Genomic DNA, 13,560 nt, shown 5'->3' with positions numbered 1-13,560 from the left:
TTTCTTCGAAGTTAGGTTAATGGCTTTTCTTCCATAATGCATATAGTCGTGTATATGCCACACGCTTGTTAAGTACTGTAAATAAATAAAGAAGAGTGGAGTAAAGGGGTTTATTCCATTTACTGAGACTTGCAGACTAAACACTGAAAGACACAACAGTTCATATGTTCATGATTACTTCTTTTTTTTCTAGGCATTCGAGAAGTACGCCAAGGTAATGAATGGCTACACGTCTCTGGGCAACGTTCGCAACCCACTTAATACGAAGCCACGGGACATGATGGAGTCCTTCTTCCTGAGTGAGACTCTGAAATACTTGTACCTGCTGTTTGGCAACAAACGTGAGGCTCTTAGTGTAGATACGTACGTGATCAACTCTGAGGCTCACCCACTGCCCATCTACGATTCGTGATAGTTGCCCATAGGCCATGTTGTGTACAGTTGTATTTTGACCTAGTCACAGTTCTTCTGCCAGTACAATATTCTTCATCTCATTCCCATGTAACCTACGTTTTAATTCTGATGGGAACAGAATCATGGAATGACAGTCTTCACCAAGTTTATTCCACATTTGTGTTAACCCTTTCAGTCACAAATTGATTTGTGTCACTTTTTAAAGAAGTCCGATACATCATTATTGAAATAGAGTGATAGGAAAGCATATCTCAATTTTTTTAAGAAATGCGCCTCGTCATTTCTGAGATACGTAATTCCACAAAAAATGATGCTTCTATGCCTTCATGCGAAGTTGTTTATATGTGAAATGTAATATATTTTAATGTTTCCTGTAAACTTAATGCCAAGAGTTATTTATGCAAGCTATTTTTTGTATATTCATGTAGAATAATAAAAGTTTTTATTGTAGCCAAATGGCCATACTGAGTTATGTATGTAACCATAACATTATGATATGGCCCATTTTACAGCCATTGAGTAGCAGTATCGATGATAATGGATAACATGACTGAAAGGGTTAATTGGAAGATTCAGTGGAATAGCAAATTTTATATTTTTAAAATATGTTGTACTGATTGAAGTTTAAAGGGAAGACCTTTAATTTAACCTTTTACTTCAAACAAGATACAAGCTCAATTATCCTGTCCTGTGTTATACCAACTGTTAATGCTAACTTTGTCATAACTTTAAGTATTGGAAAGGATGTGTTCCTTTTCCTGTTCCTGTCTTTATATGGCTGATTTGTCATAACCTAGTCTATCCAGATGGGTTGGGCCATTAAAGGCACCTTTCCATTTTCCTTTTTCCACCCACCATTGATTTTCCTTAACACTTGAGTCCCAGCTGTTTCTATACCTCTCATGTCCAAGCCTATTTTAAACTGTTTTTAAAATAATGATTATGAACACATGTAAAAATTAATTACCATATCCTATAAAGAGGAGTATCAAGGATGTTTTAGAAAGTAAGAATTAAGTGTCAACACCAGTATTTATCTTTTCTACATTAAGTTAAAGAAATATCAATTATGTTAAGGAAAGAATCTACTTATAATATATATTTACATATTTACACAGAGTTAGTTTTTGTGTGATACAGTTTGAAACGTTCTGGCAAACTGAGAGGCATTTTGCGATGCGGACACCACCAACTAGTTTCCTTTATACTCGATTTGCCAGTTGAATAACCTGCCTACATTATTACCAGAATTATCTGGAACATATTCCTCATTAGATAATTCAAACCACTCTCCTTCTGAATCAAAATTGTCTTATCACTTCATTGATGGTACTCCCACTTCCAGTATAATTTACAATTCGTGGCCTTTCTTTCTGTACAGTTTTAGTATTAACCTATATTTGCTTTTTATAGCAGACAGCACAAATAATAGCCTATGACGAGCTGAATTTAATTTTTGTTTGTCTGTTACAGCATCAGAGGGATTTTCTTGAAACTTGATGTTTTGAGTTTAGGGTAAGGGTTGAGAGGGGCCTTAGCTGTAGGGGGACATCCAAGGAGGGTCTAAAACATAAAACTCAATGTATCTCTGTTACGGTTGGTTTTAGAGGAAAATTGCTCATTACAGAATTTATTTAGAATATTACTTAAAGTACTTTTTTTCTTACTTTTGTTTGATACAGTGAGGAATAAGGAAAATATCAGTGAAGGTAATCTGAAAGTTAAGCCTAAGAGTAGTGGTGGTGACTTATTGTTTGAAGAGGAAGTACAAGTGGGCAACCATCCTGTATTAACACTAATGGGGGGGGGATGGTCAAAAAATGAAGTTATTGGCCAAAGGAAGGTGTGAAAATGAAAACTCTTTAGGCCTCTCAAACCTAAATACCAGTGAGATCAGAAAATAGCAAGACAAAGTACAGTGGAATCTCAATTATCCAAGCTCCAATTAATTGAGACGGCACATTATCAGAGCTAAATCTACAAGTCTGAAACACAGACATTGCATTTTAACGCAATAATCCATTAGGGTAGTGTTCTGAATATCGCGCCAGAGAAACGAGGCATCTCTGTAAAACAAACCACTCTCCTAAAGAACATTTTCCAGTTGGTTTAAAGTGTGAAATGTTACAAAGTGATTGGTTTATAATCTTGTTTTAATTTTATTTTAACTTCGATGTATGTAGACCTACTGTGAGAAAAACGGTGCATCCTGTATTAAAATCATTTAATGATTATGTCAACAACTCCCTGCAGGAACGGGTTGCCAAATTGACAAAGTAATACACTACATATACAGATCTTTTGTGGGTGGGGGGAATGGTTTGAGATACAGTATATGATATTTATTGACAACATTTTTGTGTTAGACTGGCCGTCCGTATTATCAGTTTTCACTTATGAGGTGACCGCATTCCACACTACATCGCATAATCAAGGTGGTATTGTATTGTTGGGCATGCTCTTATCAAGCAACGTGGGTGTCATTGTGTCTATCCTTGTATATGTTCCCATCTTCACTCCATTCATACTTACTTTTAACTCTATACAGGAAGCATAGGGCTGCAACAAAGGGGAAACACCCCATTCTGTTCTTTGATTTTTACCTGGACTCTTTTCGCATTGATCGTTCATTCATTTCCTTTTCCGGTCAGCATGTCCAAAAAAAGTGCAGCTGTGTTGGCCTTGTTGTTTCCTCTATAAACATCTTACGATGTGCATGGGTTGTCCAGGAGGGGACAGATAAGTAGGTGGCTTGGGTCTTGTTCAGCACCACATTCACACGAGGTGTCTGCATTTGCCCGAAGGATCCCTAGTTTCTTCAGGTTGGTCTTGAATCGAAGGACGCCTACTCTTAAGCAGTTGAGGGACCTCCACACAGGGTAAGGTAGGTCGGGTAGGTTGGCGCCAGGAGCTAGTTCTTCTTTTGGTGACGTCTGTGGGCAGTGAGCTCCTCCGTCTGTTAAGACGAGTTGTCTCTGGTGTTCCCTCCAGCGGCAGAGTCCTAGCAAGGAAGCTCTTGCGGGATCTGAGGCGAGCCCTTGTAGCTTGGTGACCATGGAGTGATTGTCGATGGTCATTCTCCCGCAGCAGTGGCTCTCTGGGTGTTGGGTGCAGCTATTCCAACAATCGGGTACAGTTTCTGCACTGGCTTTGGTTTTAGGCAGTATCGTTGAACCGCTGTATCAACCTGTTTATCATGTACTGAAGCGTTCCACACAGGAGCGCCATACTCAGCGGCTGACACACAGCACAAGTGCAGAAGTCCTTAAGATGTGCGGGCTGGCTCCCCAGGTGCTGCCGATCAACTTCTTAAGTATGCCATTGCGAGCACTGACCTTCTGTTTCGTGTTCAGACATTACTGCCTGTATGTTTAGAGCACGGTCTAGTGTGACACCTGGATAAACTGGTGTTGGGTAAAGTTCAGCTGCTGCCGTGCTTCCTTGTTTTGAAGACCTTCCGCATCTATATTGTTGGTCCCCATGTCATCCTGGACCAGCCTTTTCTCCTCTCTCTCTTTGTTGGTTTCAATATGGTCATCCCACCCATCACCCATCTCACCCGTCCTTCCACCTAATCCCCAAGATTTTTGCAGGTGAAAGTCAATTCTGGGAGCAAGACCAGCCAAGACTGCTAAACATAGGACTGTTCTTTCACAGTGTATTGGCTGATTTCTGCTATATTTCCAAACAAAAGAACAAGGAAACTTATTTTCCTCTTACCCAAAGATATATAAAGAAACTACCGGATTTCACGGCATAATCGTCGCACTTTTTATACCAAAATTTTCGAAAAAAATTGTAGGGTGCGACCATTATACGATGAATATTTAATACCAGTATTTGTATTACTCAAAAAATGTATTTATAACTAAATTGTATTTGATACAAATTTAAGATGAACGTAATACTCGCGTTTATACATCAAAATAATTAAAATAGTCTAAAACAAAATTCATAATTTTTCGCAACAATTCGGCGAACGTTTTTCCAACCTGAAAATAAAAATGAACGTATTAAGTTAATTTGTCATTAATTTGAGTATTAAAGTTAAAATATTACACTTGCAAAAAATTATCGCTTTGTTGTGAAATGCGGACTTACCGGTACGCAATTTATTCCAAATCTTCGGTGTCGCTATCGCAGGTTTCGCTATCTGATGCGCCGTCCTCGCCTCTGTTAATACCAGTATCAGATTCTTCGTCTCCCTGCCACACTGCGTCATCTTCGGAACCGTCTAGTGCATTCGAAATCCCAGTCCTTTTGAAGCTCTTGGAGACTAGTTCAGGTGGTATAAGATCCCAACTCTTCTTCACCCACGAGCATAACAAGTCCAAGGGTGGACGCCTGATATTTCCGGCGGGCGTCAATTGTTGATCGCCGCTCATCATCCACTCGTAAAATCGACGTAAGTGGTCTTTAAAGGGTTTATTAACACATACGTCTAGTGGCTGCAAAGCAGATGTTAGGCCACCAGGAATGACTATCTGTCGTGTCTTATTTGTAGTGAGAATTTGCTTCACTTCGTTCACGAGGTGACCTCGGAAACTATCTAAAACAAGCAGAGCTGGTTGTTTTAGTAGTGCACCAGGTCTTCTATTCCACACAGTTTTAACCCAGTCCAGCATGAGTTCTACGTCCATCCAACCCTTTGGTTGCACTCGTACATGAATTCCACGGGGAAACTGTATATTCTTAGGCATCGTTTTCCTCTTGAAAATGATGTAAGGCGGAACTTTCTCCCGTCAGCTGTAATGGCTAGCATTGCCGTGCATCGCAACTTCTCACTACCGCTGGTTTTCATTAGTACACTCCGTGATCCTTTTAGTGCAATAGTGCTGTTGCGAGGCATATCAAAAAAGATTGGAGTCTGATCGGCATTACCGATTTGAGAAAGCAAGTACGAAGTTTCCTTGCGCAAACGTATGACAAATCGGTGAAAATTTACAATCTTGTCCGTGTAATCAGCAGGCAACTTTTGGCTTAGTGTTGTTGTCCTTCGCACTGACAGATTGTGTCGTCGCATGAACCTCTTAATCCACCCACAAGTCGCCTTAAACTGAGTTACCGGTATGTTGTGTTTGCGCGCTACCTCCTGTCCCTTAATTTGTAACATTTCATAGGATACACTGCAGCCATTGTTGCGTATTTCACTGACGTACCTAAACACTTCTTCGTCAATTATAGGAAACTTCCCTGTTTTAGGACCTCTAAACGCACGTCTAGAAGGGTTTGTGCTTTTTAGCTTGTTTTTTACTTTCCGCCAGTAACTTTTCACTCACAGAAAATTTTCTTTCTGCAGCTCTGTTCCCGTGCTGTTCAGCGAAGGCAATTACGCTTAGCTTGAAGCCCGCAGAATAGTTTCTATATTTACCCATAATCGCTTATAAATGCTTCACACGTTAATGTTTTGCGATATAAATGACTTTCCGTAACTGTTCACTATTAAAACAAATTATTTCTGCAAACACCCAAAATACAAATTAAAAACTTAAATTCTCACGCACCCATGTCTACAGTAATCACGTAAATCTGAAACAAATAAATGCATCTGTGATCTGTCCATTCCAGAGCAGCCAATACTGTTAGGCAGCAAGGAAGCATGCAACAATTTATCAGTTTAGCTCGTTGGTTGCGACACACTACTGCGCTTGCGCAAAGCTCGCAAACCGGAGCTCTAGCTAGCGCGGTGTAGATCTACTGTATAGTTGACTGTATTCCGAGACGTCAGTAACAAACATTCATTTTTTTCAATTTCTTTTAAACATACGGTAATTAGGTTAATATTTCTTCCCAGTTATTGATGATTTTACATTACATTACTGACTAGTTTATAAAATAAAACTTTAATAGCATTGGATAATAATTATCTTGACTGCTTGGATAAAAGTTTTCATCCCATGCCCGGACACTTATGACGTAGTAGTAAGATAAGAGTCTAGCGATGACAACTGAGACATCGTAAATAATTCGGCTGAATAATTCCGTGGAAATCTGCGTTATCGTCTTGGATTTCACTTCGTGCGCAATAACACAGGAGCCGGCCCCATGGTGTAGGGGTAGCGTGCTTGCCTCTTACACGGAGGCCTCGGGTTCAATTCACGGCCGGGTCAGGGAATTTTACCTGTATCTGAGGGCTGGTTCGAGGTCCATTCAACCTACCTAGCCGGTATTTCCTGGCGACGTTGCCGATAAGCGATAACTTACAGCCTTACGTATTTCAAATGGGAACTCATAATATGTAGGTGGTGAATAAATAGTACACTGTCTCGCGACCATGTTGTCAAACTGCCGATAGCCTACCGGTAAGCATAATATGTAGGTGGTGAATAAATAGTACACTGTCTCGCGACCACGTTGTCAAACTGCCGATAGTCTACCGGTAAGCCATGCGTCGTACATATACCGGTATTATTTATTTATACGTTGCGCAACATGTCGCAAACGTGACTGTGTTGCCAAATTGCCCATAAACCATACACGTATTTAAATTGCGCATTCATGTGCAACTTACGTTGCAGTTCCATTTACCTTTTAACCAGATTAGTGAACAAAATTTGGACGTGCGACGATTATGTAATTAAAGTTTTAAAGTCCGATTTTTGTATTGAAAATAAAGGATGCGACGATTACGCGGTGGCGACGATTATGCCGTGAAATACGGTACTTAGTGCAGCATGGAGGAACAGACCTGCGTAGTCTATTCTGGTACAGGTTTTCATGCCCGATTTTAATTGATCAAGACTTTTTCATAGTTATAACGATACCTAGAATTTTCACTGAATCTTTCAATTAAATTACCCTTCAACTTTCGCTGTATGAAGGATGTCTTGCATTTTTGAACATATGCAGTACTGTGCAGTCTGTTAGTGATGAGAAGTAATGAGAGGTTGTAAATTTGTATATTTAGTTTTATGATGAGATTAATTCACTTATTTTATTGCATATTGTATATATGGGGTGGGATATGTTATTCTGTTTTAAGGTTTTCTAGATGTATTTGCTTGTTTTACTGTTGTATGTGTTTGGTGTCGGTGGGCTTCTCTAAAACCATGTTACTTAGTACAGAATGTTTGCCTGCAAACTTGCAATGCCGAGTATATTGGTGGAGGAATGTGTAATTGACTTCCATTGCGCTAAATTCAGCTGTCGGCCACAAAAAATGACCCCATCAGCTGGAGATCTCTGGCATTTATGGCTACAGTACACTTGAATATTTTTCTACAAAATCTCCTTTAAGACTTCATATTATACTAGCAATTTTACACATTTGTTATATTCATGGTCATCATTATCATCGTCAGTGATTCTCTGCTGCAGCAGGCCAGTTGTGCGAGTTGATAATTAACAAAGTCAAGTCAGCGATATAAATTCAGTTCAGCTGTGCACAGTTCGTTACATTCTACATAACATGAAAAATCCTTCAGCATGGTTGCAGCAGCAGTGGAATTTGGAATGAATGACTCCGTACCTGTCATTGACACATCGGGACCTTGTGACGGACGAGATACCAGGGAGGCTATCCATGAAGCCTAATTATTTTATCTCTATGGCAGTAGGAAGGAGAAATGGCACTAAAGGAATAAAGAAGAAACCTCAATGAACATTTTATTTTGATTGAGAAAAAGCTGCTCTGATCATATTTTGTTAGAGTAGGTATTATTATTGTTTCCAAATTAGAATATAAAAATTTTATTAAATCAACTACTAGGTGTTTTTTTTTTTTTTGTAGAAGTTTAGTTCATGTTCCCACCAATTTCAGTTGTTTAACACGTTCACTGCGTATTAGCAGAGCGTGACATACCGGCCAACTTGAGCAAAATATTTGTGTGGGACTCTTTAAAAGTTGTAATTATCGAAGTTTTGTACGTTGGTAGGATGAGTTCTATCGAACCTGTGGACTTATCCCACTCACGCACCTGGTGCGTGACCCGCACGGTGGTTGAAATCGAGAAATAATACTGGTCACCAGACGGATCACGCGCCACGCACGTTGGTAGATTACTGTGCATTATTTACTACAGATAGCAAACAAATGCATAAAGTATGTTACAGACATAAATATATTCATATTTACACTTCTCTATTACAGAATTTGACAAACAAAAATGAAAATCTTTGGCTAATAGAAGTGATCAGTATAACAACAAGAATGAAACTCTATAGCTAGCACAAGTGATAAATCAATGTACCAACAGTCTGTCTTTCTTTAGTGAATAGGAAGAAATGCAAAAATGGCAATAATGTAATGTAAAACAACCGTCTAGAAGTCGAACTTGTCCCATTATCATTACTTATAACCATGATATTCCCTGAAACAAGGGGTTAGGCTGAACAGCCAAAAATGGAGTCCTTCCTGATTTTGTACTTTTCGCTGCAAAGACCGCATCGTTTTCTCTGCGTCTTGTTGTTCAGTGCTTTAGGCAAGTGAATTGCATGACGTTGTTCACTTTCTGCTGGTTCTGGTAGCAAGTTCAAAACTATCTCCAAGTGAAAGTCATGGAGATCAAATTTATTTTCTTTGCTGTACATGTTGTACAGGAAATGCGCATTATTCAACATCGTATGAAATATATGTATCCCTAGTTTCTTGTACCAATGAATTGATTTATGGGTCTGTGGATAGTAGGTCAACCTCTGATCCTGCCTATCAACACCTTTCATATGTTTGTTATACTCCACAACCATTTTGGGCTTAATTTTCTTCTGTCCACGCTTGTTTGTGGTCTCAACCAAATCACCTTCATATTCGCTGAAGATTACGAGAACATCTCTTTTATCTTTCCACTTACTAACACATACCCCTTCCTGTGTGTAACGGTTCATCACTTCACCCCTCTTCAACCATTGGGTTTCCCTTCCTCTTTGCTTGCAGAGTTCCAGTACAGAAGGTCTGCTTTTGGAGAAGCTCTTGTGTAAGGCTAACAAAGTTGTAAAAATTATCCATGAAGAGGGAATGGCCTTTCCCTTCCAGCCCTGTCAGCAGTTTGTTGACCACTTTCGCAGCATGCCCCTGACCACTAACTTCATACTGCCACCGTATATACGAATTGCGTGGATGAGGCCATTCAGCTGAGCCAAAACATACAACTTCATACCATATTTATGGCGTTTGCCTTGAATATACTGTTTCCATTGCAACTAACCTCTCCACAACACCATACTCTAGTCTATGGAGAGCTTGCAGGATGGGTGACACAATTCTTTCATTTTATTGTTGAAATAATCCATCATTGGATGAATTTTGTAAATTGGATCACCCGAGATTCGCTTTCTTTGGAAATGTAAACATCTCAAAAGCAGTAAAAACCTATCTCTTGACATCAGTTTTGGAAACGACAAGTTAAATAAATAATGTTTCTTCCAACAGTCATTTATATGGTTCAGGCAAATGAATCCTGTATGAAACACTATGCCTATAAAAGTTTTCATTTCATCAGCAGTGGTGTCCTTCCAATCACTGATTCTCAACCTTTACCCCATGCTTTCAAACAGAACATACTTTGAATAGTCGTTACATTCTTCAGCAAGAAATTCAAAAAATTGGAGGGTGAAAAAAAAAAATTTTAAATAGCTGAAGGGAGTCGACTGCAGTGGGATCACTTCGAGTCCTCTGTTGCCCGAAAACTGAATTTTTGGTATTGCAGAGGGTCGAGTAAGGAAGCAGCTGCCGATACCTGTAGCGATTGCGGAGATTCTTCGCCTGGAGCAGTGAGTTGCTTGTCTTCATGTAAGGAACGTCAGCACTACCTTCGAGATTTCCACTGGTTTCATTCTCATCCGAACTTTCCGACTTTATTTCTGAGTTGAAAAACTCCATCTCTTCATCCGACTCATCTCCGATATCGTTAGGCAACGTCACAATATCTCTATCATTACGAAACTGCCGAGGCGATATTCCTTCTGTTGAAGTGTGCCTCTTATTGGGTGGGTCTCGTGATGTTGAAGGAACCACATTGTCGGCCATCTGAAAAAAATATAAATAAAATGATAACATAAGCACCACGACGCTGTCAAAAATGATTACTGTAAGTTCTTTCAAGTTACTTATAAATATGATGCAGGAATAAATGACAATTAGAAGTTCTTTTGTATTATACACTTATATGATGCAAGAATAAATGACAAGTTCAGTTCTTTTACTGAACATATTGCAGTAGTGGAATTTATTTATTTTAAAAGCGGAATCACTCTAAATTTTCTTGAAGTAATAATAAACAGAAAATGCAGTGTCTTACCTCACATTGAAGTGGTCTTGTTGCTCAAAGATCCCATAAATGAATGATAACGTATGACGATAACTCTGGAGAGGAAATATGCGGGAAACGGAATGCGCATGCGCAAACATGGCTACGTATGAATCTGCTAGTAGACTGGACTTAACACGATGTGCAGGATGACAACCACAGCCTTTCTTACCATGCGGGAAAGCTGTGATTCACATTTCCTAGCAACCATCCCATGATGCGCCAGGCGCGTGCTCCACACGTGCTTATAAAGCACTGAACATGTTAAGGTATATTATGTAGGACCCTACAACAGAATACCAGATTTCCAGTTTTTGTACACAACCTGAGATAGGATTTCAGAGCTCTCCTACTGAATTATTATTATTATTATTATTATTATTATTAAAAATAGAAGTGGCCCAATTCCAGTAAATAAAGTGTTGCAAAAAAGAAACTTTTCCCTTTGCAAAAAGCAAATGGTCATAAACATGTCTTTCAAGAAATGAAGTTCAAATATCGATAACGAACGATCTGTTTGCATCATTTCGCAGAGCCTCTTTGGCGACCAAGGCCTATGGTAATGACTGATGTGACATCACTTCTGTCACCGTTACACAAATTTTCAGGTGACCCCCAGCCATAAGATAATTATATTCTTGTCAAAACAATGTTCACTCTGCAAGAGTGTGTGTTCCCAATTTTACGTTTTCTCACTAGTTTGTTACATTTAATGCCAACCTAACTGTAATTACTTTACACAATGAGAAATACAGTAGGCTATACATCAGAGCTTTGTGGTAAAGTTTAAACACAGTATTTTAAAATATACGGGACGGTTCACGAAAAACGGGACAATATGCGTCCCATATATTTTTTGCTGCAACAACAGAACACTTAAGAGAAATAACGGATAATCGCTTAAAATAAGGAAAGTCTGGTCACCCTAGGTTATGGTGAGTTCTTAATAGCAACTTTGATGGAGAAAGAGATGTTTATTCTTTGCTTTAACTTAACCCACCTGGTGGCCGTTATCAGTAAGGCGTCAAGTCGCTACGGTTGAAAAAATGTCACCATCACAGTGCTGGCTGGCAGGGTTGGAAAGGTTGTTGTGTACAATTTCTCGTTCACTAGATTGTGTTCCTAAAGCCTGAATGCAATTCCAAACCTCTCCACGGTGTTCATATGGAGTGAGGGCATATGGCACTGTTGATGGTGATTCATCTGTCAGATAAAGGTGTTAAGCCTTAAGCAGACCCCTTGGTGCTATTCGACAGGAGTAGGCCATGTGCTGACACCAGATTTCACCCTTTTTCTTACTTCTATTATGTATCACATCATTCATTTCATCTCATTAACTACTCTGATGAGGTTGATGTCAGGAAGGGCGTCCAGTCATAAAAACTTGTTACAAAGATTCATCTCGCTTCATACCCCAGCCCGTGGAGAAACAGAACAAAGGTTGGGCATAGATTCTCTGCTTTAACATGCCTGCAAGGAGCATGAGCTGTTTCGCAGCCAAAGAATTTTGACACAGATTAGATTATGTTGTCAGTCGCGTTGGTGTCCGTCCTTCTAGGTGTTAAAATATCGTAACCACACAAACAAAAATTACACTTTATACCATTTTTTGGGGTCATTGCTGCAGAACACTTCCATTTTCTCTTCCTTACCTCTTTTGGAACGCATTCTCTTAAATTATGTTTACCTTATAGGACAGCAAACATTTAGGAACGAAGAAGTGGAAATATATATTATGCATGTTTAAAGGATGAGAAATCTACACTCTTTCACAGAGTGCAGCAAGTTTCCAGGCAGACATCCTGCCTCTTTCCATTGTAACCAGACTGTCACAGGAATGATCCACCACACATACTGAAGAAGTTTGAACAGAATAATTTGCTGTTTTCCTTAATTTGAGAGAAAGCTTTTGTGAGATATAAAAGTATTGATAAGCTGATAAGGGATCACTTTGTACAACTATTGTAGATATGATAATGGATGAGTGATTAATTTTGTTGGTTTACTTTGTATGATAATGGTTTGTTGTTAAGATTGCTAGGAAATGATTTGATATTAATGTTCTTGATATTTTTGTCATTATGTCAGAGATTCCTTGATATTATATATTTTTTATGAAAATTTTATTTTGTTGCCTTTTTTCTTTGGTTTGTGTTTTGTAATCCTGATATTCATTTCTGTTTGTGGGTAAGTGTGCAGATTTTTAGCTCTTCTCAAATATACCGGTATACAGAGAGTAGATTGAGATTGGCTCGACTTCTTCACATTCACAAATCTAAATTTAAATTATCTCTAAAGCCACAGTGACAATAAGGATTGTCTTGTTTAGGGAAACAATTCTAGATATATCAAAACTAATTATTGTTCAGCAGCAATACCATATAATGTAGGTAATATAAGTCTGTATTTTATTGTCAGATAATGTGCAGCATGCAAAGTCTGCGATGTGCATTGGAAGACGAAGGCTAACATCTTATGGGGTCTGGGTATGAGAGTTACTGACGGGGGGGGAATCAAAATACAGGGTGGTCCACTTAAAATTTTCACCGCAAATATATCTGTAACAATAAGAGATATTGAAAAATGACTTTCACTGGTATGAAGACAGGGAAGGGACTAATTAAAGTAAATACTATGAAACAGTCAAAAACGTAAGAAAATGTGAATTTCAACATAAACTTACATTTTTTAAATGGACACCCTGCATTATTTCTTTTGCAGTTGTTAACATGAGTCGATCAGTGTTGTTGGAACCTGCTGATACACCACATTTTTCACATGTCCCCAAAGAAAAAGTCTAATGACGTGCAGTCCGGCGATAGCGCTGAAATATCTGAACAGGACTGCCTCGTCCTGTCCATAGATTTGGAAATTGTTGGTTTAGTGCATTTCTTGCCACTAT

At 38.9% G+C, this 13,560-nt stretch overlaps 1 protein-coding gene across 2 annotated transcripts in view; it reads left to right on the top strand.

Annotated features, from left to right (window-relative positions):
• The window catches only part of alpha-Man-Ib (alpha-Mannosidase class I b), a 130,765-nt gene that overhangs the window by 95,069 nt on the left and 22,136 nt on the right, over nt 1-13,560 (top strand). Inside the window, exon 11 of one of the 2 annotated variants that reach the window (XM_067156075.2) lies at nt 194-3,999. The exons of the other annotated variant lie outside the window; for it this stretch is intronic. Within the exon in view, the coding sequence (XP_067012176.1) occupies nt 194-412 (219 nt within the window). The 3' untranslated portion in view covers nt 413-3,999. Of the gene's footprint in view, nt 1-193; nt 4,000-13,560 lie in introns of those variants that run through there. 2 annotated transcript variants of the gene reach the window in all.

This window comes from Anabrus simplex, chromosome 12 (genome assembly GCF_040414725.1).
Source record: "Anabrus simplex isolate iqAnaSimp1 chromosome 12, ASM4041472v1, whole genome shotgun sequence".
NCBI classification, from domain to species: domain Eukaryota; kingdom Metazoa; phylum Arthropoda; class Insecta; order Orthoptera; family Tettigoniidae; genus Anabrus; species Anabrus simplex.
This window is presented reverse-complemented; position numbering and strand designations above follow the sequence as displayed.